Source organism: Anopheles stephensi, chromosome 2, assembly GCF_013141755.1.
Source record: "Anopheles stephensi strain Indian chromosome 2, UCI_ANSTEP_V1.0, whole genome shotgun sequence".
Lineage (NCBI taxonomy): Eukaryota > Metazoa > Arthropoda > Insecta > Diptera > Culicidae > Anopheles > Anopheles stephensi.
The window spans coordinates 681,395-698,015 of NC_050202.1; the positions used below are offsets into that span (position 1 = coordinate 681,395).

The 16,621-nt window shown below is 47.4% G+C and overlaps 7 protein-coding genes across 16 annotated transcripts in view; 3 read left to right on the forward strand and 4 right to left on the reverse strand.

Annotated features, from left to right (window-relative positions):
• LOC118507175 overlaps window positions 1–1,915 on the reverse strand; it is a 118,322-nt gene extending 116,407 nt beyond the window's left edge. Inside the window, exon 1 of one of the 2 annotated variants that reach the window (XR_004905609.1) lies at window positions 1,735–1,915. The gene's annotated coding sequence lies outside the window, so the exon portion shown is untranslated. The remainder of the gene's footprint in view (window positions 1–1,734) is intronic. The other variant, XR_004905608.1, reaches the window with a different exon arrangement.
• A 2,203-nt stretch (window positions 1,916–4,118) lies between these two features.
• Window positions 4,119–6,942, reverse strand: LOC118507162 (sorting nexin-14-like). The gene is made up of 7 exons (XM_036045219.1): window positions 6,676–6,942; window positions 6,474–6,606; window positions 5,558–6,410; window positions 5,196–5,484; window positions 4,890–5,129; window positions 4,649–4,830; window positions 4,119–4,577 (listed from the first exon to the last, which is right to left on the reverse strand). Exons 1-7 carry the CDS (start codon window positions 6,786–6,788, stop codon window positions 4,189–4,191), a joined length of 2,199 nt encoding a protein of 732 aa, XP_035901112.1. The 5' UTR covers window positions 6,789–6,942; the 3' UTR covers window positions 4,119–4,188.
• A 110-nt stretch (window positions 6,943–7,052) lies between these two features.
• LOC118507182 (peptidyl-prolyl cis-trans isomerase-like 1) lies at window positions 7,053–7,788 on the reverse strand. The gene is made up of 2 exons (XM_036045254.1): window positions 7,601–7,788; window positions 7,053–7,526 (listed from the first exon to the last, which is right to left on the reverse strand). Exons 1-2 carry the CDS (start codon window positions 7,678–7,680, stop codon window positions 7,079–7,081), a joined length of 528 nt encoding a protein of 175 aa, XP_035901147.1. The 5' UTR covers window positions 7,681–7,788; the 3' UTR covers window positions 7,053–7,078.
• A 175-nt stretch (window positions 7,789–7,963) lies between these two features.
• On the forward strand, window positions 7,964–11,316 carry LOC118507169 (protein aurora borealis). 4 transcript variants are annotated; one of them, XM_036045238.1, is made up of 5 exons: window positions 7,979–9,017; window positions 9,086–9,581; window positions 9,647–9,817; window positions 10,496–10,676; window positions 10,834–11,316. In XM_036045238.1, exons 1-4 carry the CDS (start codon window positions 8,337–8,339, stop codon window positions 10,513–10,515), a joined length of 1,368 nt encoding a protein of 455 aa, XP_035901131.1. In that variant the 5' UTR covers window positions 7,979–8,336; the 3' UTR covers window positions 10,516–10,676; window positions 10,834–11,316. The 4 variants fall into 4 exon arrangements, with proteins under 4 accessions (XP_035901130.1, XP_035901131.1, XP_035901128.1 ...); XM_036045237.1 differs by lacking the exon at window positions 10,834–11,316 and having other exon boundaries at window positions 7,964–9,017; window positions 9,083–9,581; window positions 10,496–10,633; XM_036045235.1 differs by lacking the exons at window positions 10,496–10,676; window positions 10,834–11,316 and having other exon boundaries at window positions 7,980–9,017; window positions 9,083–9,581; window positions 9,647–10,423.
• On the forward strand, window positions 10,568–11,316 carry LOC118507183 (NADH dehydrogenase [ubiquinone] 1 beta subcomplex subunit 3). The gene is made up of 2 exons (XM_036045255.1): window positions 10,568–10,675; window positions 10,828–11,316. The coding sequence occupies exon 2, from the start codon at window positions 10,849–10,851 to the stop codon at window positions 11,197–11,199; it is 351 nt and encodes a 116-aa protein (XP_035901148.1). The 5' UTR covers window positions 10,568–10,675; window positions 10,828–10,848; the 3' UTR covers window positions 11,200–11,316.
• LOC118507171 (mRNA export factor) lies at window positions 11,229–12,610 on the reverse strand. The gene has a single exon (XM_036045240.1). It carries the CDS (start codon window positions 12,464–12,466, stop codon window positions 11,381–11,383), a length of 1,086 nt encoding a protein of 361 aa, XP_035901133.1. The 5' UTR covers window positions 12,467–12,610; the 3' UTR covers window positions 11,229–11,380.
• Window positions 12,611–13,081: 471 nt separating this feature from the next.
• The window catches only part of LOC118507154 (low-density lipoprotein receptor-related protein 1), a 78,260-nt gene continuing 74,720 nt past the window's right edge, over window positions 13,082–16,621 (forward strand). For 2 of the 6 annotated variants that reach the window (XM_036045192.1, XM_036045197.1), the window contains exons 1-2: window positions 13,082–13,281; window positions 14,390–15,201. In XM_036045192.1, coding sequence (XP_035901085.1) covers window positions 14,769–15,201 — 433 coding nt within the window. In that variant the 5' untranslated portion in view covers window positions 13,082–13,281; window positions 14,390–14,768. Of the gene's footprint in view, window positions 13,384–14,389; window positions 15,202–16,621 lie in introns of all 6 variants that reach the window. The other 4 variants (XM_036045193.1, XM_036045194.1, XM_036045196.1 and 1 more) reach the window with 4 other exon arrangements.

Here is a 16,621-nt window from a genome sequence, read left to right on the forward strand (position 1 = left end):
CTACGGAAAAACAAGTTATCAAACCACATTTGCATATTTGCAAACCATCTGGCCCTCCTTTCGATGTCGATTGTTATTTGATTCCGTGTGCCAAATCACAAAATTCTTTCCTCATCACGTAATCTGCACACACGGACTGCGATGAATAATGATCTCACGCACCAAAGAAAACAGCACAATATTGGCACGCTTTTCACACATTGCTGCCATGCTAGTTCCCGGTTGGCCAGAGGGAAACACGCAATGGATTCGCCTCTTTCGTTTCGCTTTCGCTATTCGCCACCATTATCTCATCGAGGAAGCTGTTTTTCATTTTCCTCCACCGGATCCTCCCCGGGCCGGCATGATGAAACAGACGCGAATTTGTGCCGAATCATATGTAGACGCTTCAAACATTCACTCATTTCTGGGCACAAATCTCTGACAAATAAATCTCAGCATAAATAAAAGCTGAAATAAAAAAAAGTCCCGGTGAACGAAAAAAAAGGCTCAGTAGAGTAGAACTTCGCGTGCCCTTTTTTACCAAGATGTGGTTGATAAATTAAATGGAATAATTTTTCAAACTCAACCATGCTGTTCCTATCACCACGAACCACGAGCTGCATGCGGTTTCCCTAGTTCCAACCAAGCGCAAGAATCATTCCGAAGATGATCGACGATTTCGGTTACGTTTCGAGCCAGGCAGGCTCGGGATGGAGAACCCAACCAAACCTTCGTCTTAAGTTTTTCCCACAAAATTTAGGAAAGGGACTGGCGGGCAGGCAGGCAGGCAGGCAGGCAGGGTTCTGAATCTGAACCGAATCACTGAAAAGCTGTCTCGGCTTTGTGTGGTTGGGGTCATCCGTTTCCAACTCTCGCTTACGCCAGTTGGCAAAGGCGCAAAGTAACACCATCAAACACAATTTCATCTCGCACAAACCGCACAAACCGCGAGAAAAGAAGCTCAGAATGTGTGAAAAATGATAAATTACTACGACTCTGCTTCACGTTCACGCCATCATCCGTTCCGAGATGCCGAGCGCGAAGAAAATTGGGAAGTCACTCCGACGAACCCCGACGGGAAAATCGAAAGTGATAGCGAGGCCCGGTTGTCCTTATCCGGAGGACGGGCTTTCTGCCGAATCCTTTCTGCCCAATTGCAATCAAAATTGTTGTTTTTATTTCCTTTTTTGCTCACGAGCTTTCTCTTAGCTCATTGTAGAACTCTACCGAGCAGCTTTCTGAGTGCCGGTTAAACCCATTTTTTTATTAACCAATCCGAGTTCTTGTCATAACAAATTTATCGTTTTGAAATAAAAATGTCGAGACTTACATTTGGAGCTTTGGATTGTGTTCACTAGAGCTCTACGCTGTATTATTTCAAAACCTTGGTTCGATTACTGATCCCATAAAATCCGGCTTCTTCCCACCAAGGACCGGGCCGAAAATACATTAAACCGATGTGAAACCGGGTTGCAGCTTTGCGCTTGATTGATCTTTCGGCGGAAATCAAAGACACACGCTCGAAATGAAGGTCTCGCTGTTGGTCAAGGTATCGCTTCGACCGACCGTTTGCAGGCCGTGGAATGTGTCCGATACGTTCCGATTCCCTCACTGAGCGGGATTGACTATATTTGACAGCTTTGAATTAGTTTGTGATTGATAGAACACGAAGGAACGCTGGCCATGGATGGCGAGTGGATTTCACTGATCCCAACGATTGATTTGATCGAAAATTTCAAACAGTTTGCTTACCTTTGCCAGTTACTACTTCAACAGCGTAACATGATGAAGGCCGTAAAGCGCACAGAAGATCGTAGTCCAATTCGATATTAACAAGGTCTATTGCATTTTGTTCACGTTTATTCCGCCGAAACTCGTTCTTCGCACAAAACCCCGTCATTCTCAAACCGCGTGTAAACAGTGACTGCCTTCCACCGTTCTGTCATTCTCGTGGCAAGGTGTCAACCTTGCGTGAGTGTGTGATACCGGGTTAAATGACAATTGCGGACCCCACAGATTAAAAATGGAACAGTGAAACGGTTCCTGGCGATTCAATATTTGGAGCATTTGGAAACGTAGAAATCAAAGCGGCCAATCGAACACAACGCGGTGTTGATCTGACCGTGTTTCTGTGGGTAGCGCACTAATGAAACTTGCTCCTCAGACCCAGGTTCACACTCGGGACAGACAGTTTTCTCGCTGCGTTATCGAAACCGTTAGCCTAAAATTAAAACACTGTGTAAACATACTATTTCATGGCAACACATAAAACAGAAACAGCCCCTGGACCGTCGGGGGGTGCATGTGTTGTTGTCGGCATTCATACCGATTCTTTCCGTTCCATCACGCACGCAAGTCTCGGGACCGTCCAATCGTGCTCTTTCCTTCACTGTTTTTCACCTTTCATCGCCTTCAATTTCCCCCCACCACCAGGGCGGCGACACCCGGCGAACGCACCGACGGCTAAAAAGGAGCGAAATCCCCAAATGGATATGCCGCGGCGGGATTTGGTCGAACACCGAATGACTTCATTTATCTCACATAACACCACAGCAATCATCATCAAATTCAATAATCGCTTACACATTCTCATCGTCCGGTCCGAGAGCACACCGAATGGGACCGGTTCACGGGAAGTAGATCAGCACCTTTCCTTCTACGACCCGGGAGCTCCCGGTGAAGCTAGAGATTAGACGACGCTTCTACGTAACACATCGTTTTCCAAACCCAACCATTCCTTCTTTTTTTCTTCTTTGGAGCCATTTGGGTGTCATTCAACGAACCATTACGTGTGCCGCTTTAGGGCCCTCGTCCTTCAGGAGAGCTCCGAGCCACGCCACGCCAGGCTGAAGTACATTAAATATACATAAAACCATCAGCACAGGTTGGGATCTAGCTTTTATGACTTTCGGGCCTCTCGTGCCGCTCATACTTCAAGCATCAATCTGTCCTTCTAGCTCACGTTACATAAAACTTAAAAAAAAAATTGTATTATAGAATGAAACATTTTAATCAAGAATCTAACATTTTCCTACTAGCACAACCGTAACCTCAACAAGTGTACATTCATAATGGCTACAAAATCTCGATTACTAAAAACCATTCATCATTCGGCCGAACAGCTCTTCCCTCGAGAGCCTGTAATCGATTTAGTCGCTACTGTGGCCCGCCCGTGCAGTAAAAGCAATCGTAAATAATCTCCAAACCGTTTTCCCCAGAACTCGGCTTTAAGATGCATTTCTCTCTGCATACATGTTAGAGATTCCCCATGCACTCAACAAATCGTCTTTTCTGTTTGCTTTCTTCCAGAGATCAGAGACCTATCCTTCGTTTATGGGCACCCGTTAGACATAACAATAACATTTAAAGGAATCCATTGCTGCTTTGCTGGCTGTACCCTGGGATGGTCGTAAAAGTAAAAGAAACAGCCCATCCCGTGAGACGAGACAGAGCTACCAGAGTCCCCCAAGTCCCAGATTGGTGACGCGGTCTTTTGCCCACAAACCCAGCGACCGGTTGACTAGCACTGAGAGGCTGACCACATTCTTCTAAGATGCCACAGAGTGACAGTTTTATAGGAATTTCTTACATTCTTCTCACTCTTTCTCTCTCTCTCCCTCCCTCTCTTCTCAGGACTCCGCAACGAACCATAAGTGGAGAAATATCGAATGATTTCAAACATACGCACGCATGGCCAAGCAACAGGAGCAACGGAGTGTGTCGACGATCTGTGCGCAGTCCACGCTCACTGGGAACGAGGGCGTGATCGATGGCACGTGGAAGGAGTTAATTAATGGCATGCTCGTGCGACACTCCAATGATGCACTGACACTGGTTGATGTTGGGCACCCAAAGGAATGCAAACACTGTTGGAAATATGCTCACAAAGTACTGATTTGATTAGTTTCGCCCAGTGCAGTGTTATACAGCTCGCCTCAATTCAGGGATCGGTTGCAGATATTCGAACCGTCATGCTTTTAACCGATTTGTCTTTTCCTGCTTACTGCCGGTGGCATTCGATATCTTCGACAGCAATCAGAAAAAGACGCCTCGGTTAGCGAGCTTCCGTCGAGAACTTTTCTGAGAAAGGCAAATAAATATATTTTTCGGAACAACTGAAACAAGCTCATCTTATGCACAGTATTTCATTAGGGAATATTATTATTCGTTACCGCAAGAGAGCCTCATCTGTAAATTTTCCTACAACTAATCCTTACCGCTCGGCGATTCATCAAACTCTGGGTACATCTCCGCCAGTAGAATATCAAATAGGCAATACATTAGATGTTTGTTCAGCACCGGCGATTGCAACACGTCGGCCACATTGCCCAGCCCCCGGCGAAGGTCTTCCAGCCGCTTGCGAGCCTCTTGCTGCCGTTTCAGCAGCATTGACGGGGTGGGTTCCGGTTGCTTACGAAGAAATACGTGCTCGCGTAGCAGATTGATGAGAAACGCTAGCCTGCTTTCTTTCAGCCCTGCCCGTATCAGCTTCGCCGTGAGGGAATTGATCAGCGTGTCGACAGATTTGCGGGAAACGCAGCAAAACGCGAGAGCCAAACGGACGATTATGAAGGGCGCATTGAGTACTTTGACCACTGTAGTGAAACGGACGATGCCAAATGGATGTAGTACATTTTTTCCCAAATTCACATTACGGTGTACTCACGAATGTATACGAAGCACTGGGACGGACCCCGTACGCTGTGCGACAGCAATGTTGTAGTGTGAGTATTTTTGGAAGCCTTCTTCAGCTCGAACAAATCTCCGAATACAATGCTTTGGCCGGGAATTTTTGTTTTCTTCTTAACCGGTTCCTTTTCCAGCACAACATCCTCACCAATATCCGGACTAGAACGATAGAGGATTAATCTTCATTCGGAACAAAGCTTCCACTAGCTACACTTTACCTTTGCTCAATGGAATGCATAAAAGTGGTCATAAAAACGTCCAAGCTCTGGCCCTTCTCTTTGCGCAGCTTTTGCGTCACGGAATTGTAAATATTGTTGCTCGGGTGGACATCGTTCAACGCGTCCCAAACCGTAGGTGACTCGGTGGCTTCGATGGGTGCACCGTCAACGGCGCCTCGGATGACTTCCTTGAATTTGGAGCTAAATTTCGTGCTGGTTCCACTGATTCCGTCATTGCCTCTACAATAAAAATAAAATATACTGCACACGTGTTGACCCCTTTCTAAAAATGAGTTCTCTTCTTACCTCTTATCGTACGGCTCTCGTATTTCGCGTCCTCCGTAGACCAAGGTAAAGTATTCCGATGTTTTGCTGAACTGCTTGAACCATTTCTCTTCTAGCTTCAACCGCACACGATCGTGTGCTTCCGTGAGTGTACCGACGGGGGTTGACTCTTCACCACCAAGCAGGCTTCCAGTGGATTTAACCATGGATTGATATTTGAGAAACAGTTTTTCTGACTGCTGATGCAATGAGGACAGTTTCGTAGGGTCCGTGGTAATGTGGGGATCTTCCAACTCTTTGTTTAGGTTATCTGCAATCAAAACCAGACAAGTTTAATTGAAAATCATATGAAAAATTGTACTTTCGATTGGTTTCCGTCTTACCAACATCCAAATAGAACTGCAACAATTCAACCGATCCCTCCTTGATCAGAAACTGCATAAAGTAGTACAGCTTGTCCTTATCCTCCCAAAGAATCTCTTGCGGGACGCTTATCTCTACGCCACACTCGATCTTCCGTAAACTGCGACCAACAAAATCACCCAATATTTCTACCTTTTCCTGGCCTTGTTCTTTAGCCGCATCGGCCGCTTTACGGGAACCATCCTTCATGCGCTTATCGGTGGCAATTATGATGAGTAAATTTATCAGATTTGGGTCGGCGATAACGTCCATTATCGGCAAAAGCACCCAGAATGTCAGTAACTCTTTGATAAGGTTGAAGAAAATCTTGCAGCTCGTATTTTCTGCTGTAAAAAGCCTAGGAAGGAGTACTTTCGCTACTCCCCGCAGGTAGTTCAACTCCGCCCCTCGATTTAGCACTGCCGGATGGATGGGATACTCATCTATAACGAAAGTCTTGGCCAGTTTGTCCATAGGGACGTGATCCACGAGCAACATTTTGGCGATGATTTCGTAGTGTATGAACACGGTTGGAAGCAACCGATTCATTATCACTCCCGGTGCATCGATTTCCTTCGCGCGTAGCACCAAGCGACAGAGCGCATCTCGGAGGGTGGATTTGAGGTGGTACAGGAACTCTTCGTCGGGTGTTACCTGGTTGTACCAACTTCGAATAAAATTATCCAGTATGTGCGTAAAAAACCTGTCTATGGCCTCGTCCAGTGGACGATCGATTAAAAATCCTTGCGATGGTTTCGGGACCAGCACGCTGCGGTTGTGTCGCGGACATCGGTCGTTGCCACATACATTGCACTCGAGGCGATTAGATCCATCCTGCAAAGAAGAAGAATCATTTTTGTATGTTCAATGGCAGCCCAGAAAGTGAAAGAAACCTACGTAATCCTTGAAGCCAAAGAAATCTTTCGCCTTCTGTATGTATCTCCCGAAGGTGTCTTTATGGTTCAGCACAAATACCGCCGCGGCACAACCGTTGATGAAGAACAACAGTATCGTCAGTCCGATGATAGAGCTGTGTCATAAATTAACGAGTTTATAATTGTATTACCGTAGTCCTCACACAAGCATTACATTTCCTTACCTAAGATAAAGTGTGCTGATCAGTGCTGCTACCAACACGGCCGCAGCAATAACGCGAGCGATATCATCTTGGTAAAATTTTAACAACACTTCCTTTACATGGTAAAACAGCATGCTAGTTTGCTGGGAATGAAGCACTTGATGAATGTATCCGTTCTTATCACTAGTGCAGGCGTGCACCAGATGAATTTTACAACAATGCAAAGAGAGAACTAAATTTCCACATAAACAATTTGCATTTGCTTTCGTTTGACGTTTCCAGTCAGCTGTTTGGCGTTCCGCAGCCTCAGATCGATGTTTGTAAACATTCCGTCCGCAGCCGCAAAGCACGCAGCCAGATTTTAGCCAGCTTTCCATACCAAATTTAATCATACAGCATTGCTTGCGATGAAAACGCATTTATTTTAGTATTTTTCCACCTTTCCCTTCACAATTTTCACCGGTTCGACGGGTCGATCATTTTTGTCCGTTTCGACTAATCCTATTCTTTTCACCACCTGCATTCCCGAGTGGATCCTGCCAAAGATGGTGTGTTTACCATCGAGCCATTGCGTTGGACCAAGGGTAATGAAAAATTGAGAACCATTCGTATCGGGACCCGAGTTGGCCATCGACACAATGCCGGCTCCAGTGTGCTTTAAATCGCTGTGAATTTCATCGGCAAACGTGGCTCCATAGATCGATTGTCCACCTCGACCGGTTCCCGTTGGGTCGCCGCCTTGTACCATGAAGTCTCGTATGATTCGATGAAATTGCGTCCCATTGTAATACCCGCGGCGTGCTAGTTCAGCAAAGTTTCTGCATGTATTGGGCGCATGCTTCCAGTACAATTCGATCGTAATTTCGCCCATCCTGATGGAAGAGAATACAAACGAGAAATGCTACAGGGATTGTTTGATACTTGTGGCTTCTTCGACGCTACTTACGTGGTATCAAACGCGACAAAGTGCGGCTGCCATAGCTTGTCTGGAATACCACCGGAATTGGTTGATTGAATCGCAAGCATTTCTAATTCCGCTTCACGTTTGTAAATTAAAGTAAAACTGCGTCCTTTTAGCCTTTTTTCTTATCTCCCGAAGTAAACAAGCTGGCCGGCTGTCAACAAAAGTCACAGAGATGCACAGTGGTCGATTTGATTATTTTTTTTCATAAATTTGATTTGTCCTTTTTTTTCTCTCTCACAAAACTAAAAATTTTACTCCCATTTAATTCCATTAGTTTTTCGATAATTTTCAATGAGTAGTTTCAGTTTTTAACTACAGTTTTTCCGGAAATTTTTAAAATAAATCGTTCGCTGTCATGGCGTCGTACCTGCGTCCGAAACTCACTGTCAACACGAACTGTCATCGGCCCTTTTCAGAGGGAAAATCTGTTGACGGTTTTCCTTTTTAAAATCAAACGAACAAATCCAAACGAGCGGCCGGGTCAGCGGCGGTATTGTTTCGGTCTTTACAATCCAAACTGTGATAGCAGCAACATACTCTACGAAATGTGTCTATAACTGTGTGACTGTAGCTTACTTGCTATGATATATCCACTATCAAACTCCCTCAATGTTATTTAACCCAGTGCTTTTTAACACCGTTTCGCTTACTAACCCTTTAACCCGCGTCGCGTGTCAGCTGCCTTGGGAAAAACGTTTCGTTAACCTGCTCTAGAAACATGGAAACAGAAGGGTTTTTAACACCGCGAAAGCTGATTCAGAGTGCTCTTGCCCGTACCTCATCCCGTACATCGATGGCTTCCTCGCCATCGGTAATGGCCGTAAGGACGCCGACATCGTTGTCACGGAACAGCACCAGCAGCTGTAACAACACGACCGGCAGTCGCTTTAATCTGCTACCTGTACTACAAACTCCTCCTTCGCGCATTTTCAAGGGCCGCATCATGAATCCTTTTGAGCCTCATCTTACCGAACGGTTTCACTTACCGATGATCGGCAGTCCTTCGCTTTTCCAGCGTCCAAACACCCCGCAGAACAGCAACATCACTCAGTTCGAGTGGACGATTGATGAAGTGTCCTCGTTGGGACCGGCAAACGTAGAGCCACACGAAACACAGTTCATTGAAACGCCGGACCCGGTCGCGGAGGCTCGAGTACAAGCCGCAATCAGCACATACTTTAAGGAGTACAGCATAGTGCCCAGTCCTATTGACTGTCCTTTAAGAAATCAGAAAATCGTTCTCTCGAAGGACTCTATAAATACCACGTCGACTGCTAGTGGCCCAGGACAGGCTAAGCGAAAGCATCGCAATGGAATGTGCCAAACCGTTCTATCCTTCCCACCGAATCTGCCCCAGGAGGTTGAGGATATGCTGCAAAAATACCTAACATACAACGAGGTACGTAAGCCACACGAACTGCAGCGCTGATGGATAAGGGCAGAAATAAAGTCGTTTCTCTTTAGCAGGATCAACAACAGAAGCATGATGGCTCGCTCGATGTTTCTTCGGCCAGCAGTATTGATCATGATGCTCGCGATGCTTCTTTGCGACGCAAACTTTTCAACACATCCGCGGTCATTGACGACCGAGACAGTGACGGAAGCGGCGCGAGTCGATACGGAAATTCTACTGATGATTTCGATCTGCGAGCACTAAGCCCAGCGCCCCAATCACCGGAAGTGGTTGTGGTCCAGGATAAAATGAGTGAACAAGACCTGAAACGCTCACGATACTATGGGTCGCAGGATGTGCTGAACCATATAGTGGAAAGTGATGCCGATAGCTCGTTTGGTGCGCTTTCGCCCATCTCAAAGAGCTTAGCTAGCCTATCTCCTATCGAAGCGTTTGAGCAGCATCATTCAGACGCGGATGCTATCTACCGTAGCACGCCAGAGCCTTCCACCACATTCCATAGCGATAATTTGTCCGCGGAGCTCAATGAAAGCCGGCAATATTTGAGCGGTAAGCGAAAACAAAGTAACACGTATGATCTGCGACAGAAATTAATTATAAATTTGGATTTTTAGGTTCTATAAAGCATACAGAGTTGACCGACGTGCTTGCGGAAGCGAATCTATCGAATGAAGGTGAAAAGAGTCATGTCCTGTCGTCCCAATCGTTCGATTGCTCCCAGATGACGCATCACTCCACCACTCCGCTGCGGGGCTATCGAAGGAGGGAAAACCGCCGAACTAACCGTAAGAATTTGTCCCAATCTTTTCTTCAATTCTCTGACAAGGATCGTGCAGAAGACAGTATTCCCCAGACGGATACTGAGTGCGACCTGCTTATTGTGCGAAACACGGCATCGAAAGCTTTGTCGCCCATTAAAGAAATAGCCGGTCTGTCGGAAAGTGTTCTGCGTTGCGTAAATTTCTATCGCACCGATAGCGGGTTCAATGAAGAAAGTCAAAGCAACGATTTTGCCCATGAACTGTCCGACGTTTCGATGCTTTCGGAAGATTTCTCAAACACGCCGGGAAGGAAGAGGCAGGAAGCGAATGCCGACACCTGTCCCATTGACTGCAGACAATAATATTTCCTCGGCTGTAAGACTGTGAAAAAGGCAACGAACTCAAACCCCGTTTCGGCCAACTGACTATAGCTAAATTCCTACCTGATAATAGCTCAATTGTGTACGCAATATTTAGATAACGATTTTAACGTACGGTTTTAGTGAAACGTGCAGTAACCGATAAATCATAGTGTATTTAGGATTCGTTTAGACAAGCCATTTTTTAACATTTGCGCGGGTGGAGCACATTTTAATTGTATAGCACTTAATAAACCATTTTATCAAAGTACGGGAAATATGATTACCAACACCGAAAATTATCCTGCATGTCCTTTGCTTTGCTTTTCCTGTTTCGTTTCAGCGGATTGCAACATTTCATAGGCAGCTTGAAATGTTTCATCGCCTGTCAGCTGGGCGAGTGACAGCTTGTTTTGACAGCAGTCTCCGATGAAAAATATACCGTCGGTCGCCTCGTAAAACTCGGCGGATCTACCTAAACTTTGCCCAACTGATCGCTTCCCTGCCAATTGCTGTCCTTTCTGGTATGTAAATTGCACTCAGCAATGTTCACCGCAAACCATCCTTTAACCGCCGCTGATTAATGTTTGTCTTGCTTTCTTTTCATCAAACCGTAATTATGTAATGTGTGCGGACCGGACTGGAACGTCAAAACGGTGCCTGTGTATACAAATCGAACAGAAGCCAGGAATAACGATGGGCCACGGTCACGGACACGGACCACCGTACAAAGTTCCGGATGCATCCATCTACAAAGTGGCCGATGCGCCCGAACTGGTTGAAGTGGAGCGCGCACTCGCACGTCGTGGGCTGAAGGACCCGTGGCTACGGAACGAAGTGTGGCGCTATAATGTGAAGCAGTTTTCGACCCACCGTTCGCGCCTTGTGACGTTCCTGTTCAAGGGATTCCCGCTCGGATTCGCTGCTTTCGTTGCTACGATCGGTGTAGAGTATGCGCTCGGTATTGATTATCACGGAGGACATGGCCACGGCGATGGAGGACACGGTCACGGAGACGAGAAGGGGCACGGAAGCGGTCATCATTAGTCGGTTGACGCACTGATCAATCGCGCGTGTGAGGTTCTTTGTTGCGGTCGTGCATTAGATTTTATTTCCAAAATTCTGCATCAAGAATAAACGAGTTTGTGTTGTAGCAGAAACGAACAAACCAGCGCGAATTTACGAATGTACGAAGATATTCCAACGGTAGAGCATGTATGCGAGATACTTAGCTCGAAGCCCGCGGCTTTAGCTCATCGTAACACGAGCGCAGGAAAATGTACGTCTTCTTCTGCGGGTTGTAGTACTCGTGTCCCTTGGACCAATCATACCCGACGGCATATGCAAAGATCTGTCCGTTGCTGTTGAAGCAGCACTTGGTAATCGATTGATCCAGCGTCTCAGATGACTTCAATTTGGTACGAGCATCTTTGTCCCAGAAGCTGAATGTTCCGTCCGAACCTACCGTAGCCAATGTACCGTGAATCGGATGGAAAGCGATATCGTTGACCGCATAGATGTCCTGGTACCCGGTCGATCCGTTCGAGCGATGGCACTTGAACGTGAAATTGTCCTTCGGGTTCAGCGGGCTAACATACTGAATTGCTACGCGTCCTTCGATACTGCCGAGCGCGTACCCGGTAGGAGCTTTCTTCTTATCGCGAAACACGGACACCGTTCGATGCTGGTACTTGAGCGGACTTTCCTGCTGCTTGAACTGCGTCGGCTTGTTTTCCAGCGAGTATATCAGCACGTGTCGGCCTGCCGTACCAACGACGGCCATCGGGTAATCCACATCCGCGCAGTAGCAACGTTCCGGCAGCTGAATCGACAGCATGGGCTGCGGTGTTCGTGTGTCCCAGAATTTAAGCATCTTATCCCACGAGCCAGTCATCAGACACGTGTAGTTCGAGCCCTTGATCCAATGACAGGTTTTAATCGCGGCATCGTGCTGTGCTACCTGCGCCACCTGGTCCGAGGCCAGATCCCAGCACTTGACCTGTTTGTCCGTCGAGGCGATAAATACTTTGCTGCCGTCATCCGCCCAGCACACATCCAGCACCGGGCCGCCCATGGTTTTGATGGATTTCGGAACGGTCTTTCCCGACTGTTCCACCTCCCAGCAACGCACGCTACAGTCCCAGCTGCCAGCGATGAGAAAGTTCTGCTGTAAAGTTGCCGGACTGAACTCCATCGCCGACACCGTATCTTCCGGTGGCGAGGTGACTTCGAAGTCCTTCATCGGATTGGTCGTGGTCGTGGCGGTCGGGCTTCCAAAGCCTGGATTGGCACCGAGTGTCTGCGTGCCAAACATTGTGCCGGCGAATAGGTTACCTACAGCCGCAAGGGATTACTACTTAAATTGGTAGATAACGCACAACTTTACTATCAACAAACAATCACGCACCGAACGACGCTCTAGCGTTGCTGTCAAATGTCGTTTCTTGTCGAAATTTGCCGGCAAATCTCGATGACATATAGAGTCACCTTGGCAGACATCTTGATTTACACGACACCCATGCGACAAAATGTTATTCAACAATGAATTCAATTCAACATTTAACAGGCTTATTTAGAAATTACGAACTATGCTGCGCTAATACATTGCCGCCAATTTTTGGTAGGAACAGATCAAAGGGAAAGAGAAGAAATTTATGTTCTCTTTCTGCAAGTCGAAGTGTTGCGTAAATGCGGAAGTTTTTCATTTATAAGCCACATATATAGTCCAATTAAATTGAATTAAATATATGCTTTCAAATCACACAATCAGAGCGACCTATCTCCATCACACCTTGTCATCAATGGCGCGCCGCAGTGTAGACAGGTCTTGAGGAGGCAGCGCTTGCTTCGGCTACCTTCGGGCTAACACCACTACAGCTACACATTTCAACTTGGTTTCACGCGGCATGGCTACATTTTCCGAAACACATCGAGCATATTCCGCTGATGTCCGCCGAACGGTGCTCACGCAGAAGCACCGCGTGAACATTACAACGTCAATAGTGTTTCTTTTGCTCCTATTCTCAAAGAAATACTTCAAATCGTATTCTACGTATGGTAGTGCTTTCGTGAAGGTGAATAATTCTGTGCGTGAATGTGTGCCAGTGTATGAAACCAGCGGCAGGAGGGGTTTGTTGACACCTTTGTTTACCTTTCGTGCTTTGTGCCGTGCTTCCAGGAGCAAGAAGCAGCAGAAGAAGAATCCGTGTGTTCGTGTGTGCGTGTGTATGGGTTAGCGAAATAGCATAAATCATGCTCGAGCTACATACCTTTTCCTTTAGTTTACATATTTTAAAAACAGTTGCATCGTTAATTGCCCTGGAAAATGAGGAAACCAATGGAAAACGAAGCAAACGAACGTGCCAGATGATGATGTTGCGGGGCGAAAAAAAAAATCGGGGTAGAAAATCGCACATCGTCGCACCAACAACACCCACAGAGACCGGCTTAATGTTTGTTTGCTCTTTTTCCCTTTCACGCGGCTGTGTGTGTTGTAGCGCGTTCTCATCGAGGCAATCGAAAATTGGTATGCCGGGCAAAGGAAAACTCACGCCGCTTACCTGGCTGTCTGTCTGCCCGCACGTACGGCCCATTCTTTAGAATGGTTCGTTCGTGAATGGTTCAATTAAAAATTGCCCGAATTGCCCTCTTGGCGCAGCAACATAGGCAGCATGGAGACAGTGCAACATCCATCATCAATCGACGATGTATGCTGGTGTTGGTTGTGTTGAGCCTCACCACACATAGCGCTGGTCCTCCGTGTAAAGCGATCGTTTCCTTAACAACCGCCGCGGTTGCCTGCGTGTATGGGTGTGAGTTTTCGGCCAGCACAGCATCACCGTCGCGCATCATCTCAGCAGCATCCGCACGCGAGAAGGGTGAGCTCGCCGATGGGATGGATAAGGGTGCAGAGACGAAGCAGACGAAGGAGCGAGCTGCGAAGAGTGGGAACACGGGAAGAAAAGCAAATCCGCTTTGGTTCTTTGCGCGATTTGCGTGTTTTCGATCGTTTCGATCTTTTGCGCCGAAGCTTGCTTGCGTTGTGTGTTAATTCGGCATTTTTTGGTTGTTTGCGCCAGACGCCCGACACAGCCACAGCCGTGGTGGCAGCAGTTGGTTGAATTTTTCGTCCACTTGCGTAATTCAGTAATATTGGTGTGCGTGGGGTGGGTCTGCATTTTGTGAAAATTCAACGCGAAAAACACATCCTAAAATGCGATTGTTGTCTATTTTGCAGTGTTGTTTCTGGTGTTGCCGTTCCGTGTGTGTGTTTCAGCCTGTTGTGTAATGAGCAGTACCAGCGAGCCCGGCACGAGATCGGTCGTGGTCTAGTGGGGCAAAAGGTTAAAAATTGCAAGCTGTGCAATCGTGCAGTGTATGCATGTAAACGTGCGGTTTTCCTGTCGTTCGCTGCCGTCGATATCGGTTCCGTGCTAGAGTGGCTGGGCAACGCCTGTGCCAAGGGCGTTGCGGTAGAACGCCAGTAAAACCGGGCAAAAATTCAAAAAGAAATAGCAAAAAGTGCGGTGTGAGCAGTAACGAGGGTGAAAAGTGTGCGGGGCGGGTGGTGCGTCCGGCGTCGGGACGCGCAACGTGACGAGCAAAAAGGCGCCAGCATGATGTACGCCAGCAGGAGAAGTGATCGTTCTCGTCCTGGCTCTCGTTCTGTCCCGACGATCGACGACGGCTGGGAACGGGCAGAATACCTTCAGCAGCAGCAACAACAGCCACCCCAACAACAACAACGACAAGGCCAAAGAGATGGTCGCGTCCGTCCATCGCCGATCAGTCGCGCGTACGCCAACGCGCGACTTCTGGTTTCACTTGGCACGTTGGCATTGTTGGTGACGGTGGCGGCAACGGTGGTGCCGGCGGGGGGTGTGTCATTGACCGGATCCAACATTGCCAGTGTGCAAATTTCAGGTGCAAGTGCAGCACGATGGACGAAGGCCACCGAAACCGGTTCCAATCTGCGGCGGGTGCCACGGTCGTCGATCGTACCGGGCAGGAAAGAGGCGCCCATAACATCAGCGCCCGAAGAAACAGAAGGTAGGTTTGGCACCCAAGATATGGTTGGTTTGATTAGCCCCCACGCTAATGGAGTTGAAATTTAAGAACGTATAAACATTACGCCTAGTCCAACCCGAAAAAAAAACGTTCCTCACGAACGCTCATGGAGTTTACCTTAAACGCCGTTGAGGCAGCAAAAAATAAATGCATCATGACACAAGACACAGCACACAGAATCCAAACGAGTTGGAATTAGGAAGCAGCTTGTTAACGTGCAAACAGATTTGCCTCTCAGGAAAGCAATAAACCCCGTCGCTGAAGAAGACGCACGCAATGAGATCACCTGGATGGTTTTTTTTTTGTAATTGTACTTCGCTGCTCTTGAGCGCAAAACTAATCTCCAAAAAAAAGCCCCTTGGAAGAGGCCTCCCCACTGCCGAGCTGTTACGACAGTTGGAAGCAGCTTTTTGCTGCGTGTTTACAATAAAAATGCCCCCTCGAGATATGGCGGCACCAACGAGTCAGCAACACGCGATGAGAATTTCGCTCGACTCGTCTTGCCTTTGCTGCTGCTGCTGCTGCTGCGCCATGTTCTTAATAAGGCTTGAAATTTGAGTTGAACTCCTGCTACACTCAATTCTCGCGTTTAAACAATGTATTTTTTTCTCCTTACTTGCTTCTATCGCGAAGTTTACGCAAAATGTGCGCAATGTTTATATTGCGGTTTGTTTTTCTTTGCCCACACACGTCTCAGCTTCCACGTTCCATCCCAACTCGCCCAGAATCGACTCTTTTGACACTTTCCGTTTCCATATCACAGGTCGTTGGGAAGCTAGGCAACGCGGAATGACTGATGGCCGAGAGGTTCATGGCTCTATAGTGCTTGGTTGCGGCGGTCGAACTTTATATAACTAGATTAAGTTGTTTGTCACTGCCGCCGATACAGATTGGCGCTGGACGAGGATATCTTTCTGCCAGCGAATTTGGATATATTTTTACTAAAAAAATGGGACGATCTTTAAATTTATGACACCGTACGACATGAGCTGTAGATGTCTCAGTCTGGTCGGAGGAAGCAAAAATACTACGAAAACGTACACATCCGCCATCGGCAACCGTTCTTCCAAAACGGCACCCCAAAACGCGTGTTGGAAAGCCTCAGCCCAGCGTTGCGTCAGTGTTTTATTTATTAGAATAACCCGCACAGGAGCAAACAGAAGATGAGACCTTCGAGTCTTATCAGCATATTTCCCGCGAGAGTAGTGTGTACGGCACGTTCGCCGTCATTCATTTCGCAACCAACGCTTCCCGGTGTGTCGTGTGCGCTATAGTGGTAGCAGTAGGCAGCAGCCCGAGCACACACCGACGGCATGATAGGGCGCATGGGAATCAATCAATCGTCTAATCACAACCATCCGTCACATCACGATTCCCCCTACGGACGCGGTACGGTTGGCCC

Coding starts and splice junctions, on each gene's coding strand:
- LOC118507162 (XM_036045219.1), bottom strand. CDS start 6,788: ATGCTGTTTTACCATGTAAAGGAAGTGTTGTTAAAATTTTACCAAGAT. Junction 6,411..6,473: donor TCTTTGGCTTCAAGGATTAC/GTAGGTTTCTTT, acceptor TCTTCTTTGCAG/GATGGATCTAATCGCCTCGA. Junction 5,485..5,557: donor GCAGTTCTATTTGGATGTTG/GTAAGACGGAAA, acceptor TTTTGATTGCAG/ATAACCTAAACAAAGAGTTG.
- LOC118507182 (XM_036045254.1), bottom strand. CDS start 7,680: ATGCTTGCGATTCAATCAACCAATTCCGGTGGTATTCCAGACAAGCTA. Junction 7,527..7,600: donor TTTGTCGCGTTTGATACCAC/GTAAGTAGCGTC, acceptor CTCTTCCATCAG/GATGGGCGAAATTACGATCG.
- LOC118507169 (XM_036045235.1), top strand. CDS start 8,337: ATGGAAACAGAAGGGTTTTTAACACCGCGAAAGCTGATTCAGAGTGCT. Junction 9,018..9,082: donor AATACCTAACATACAACGAG/GTACGTAAGCCA, acceptor GTTTCTCTTTAG/CAGGATCAACAACAGAAGCA. Junction 9,582..9,646: donor AAGCCGGCAATATTTGAGCG/GTAAGCGAAAAC, acceptor TTGGATTTTTAG/GTTCTATAAAGCATACAGAG.
- LOC118507183 (XM_036045255.1), top strand. CDS start 10,849: ATGGGCCACGGTCACGGACACGGACCACCGTACAAAGTTCCGGATGCA.
- LOC118507171 (XM_036045240.1), bottom strand. CDS start 12,466: ATGTTTGGCACGCAGACACTCGGTGCCAATCCAGGCTTTGGAAGCCCG.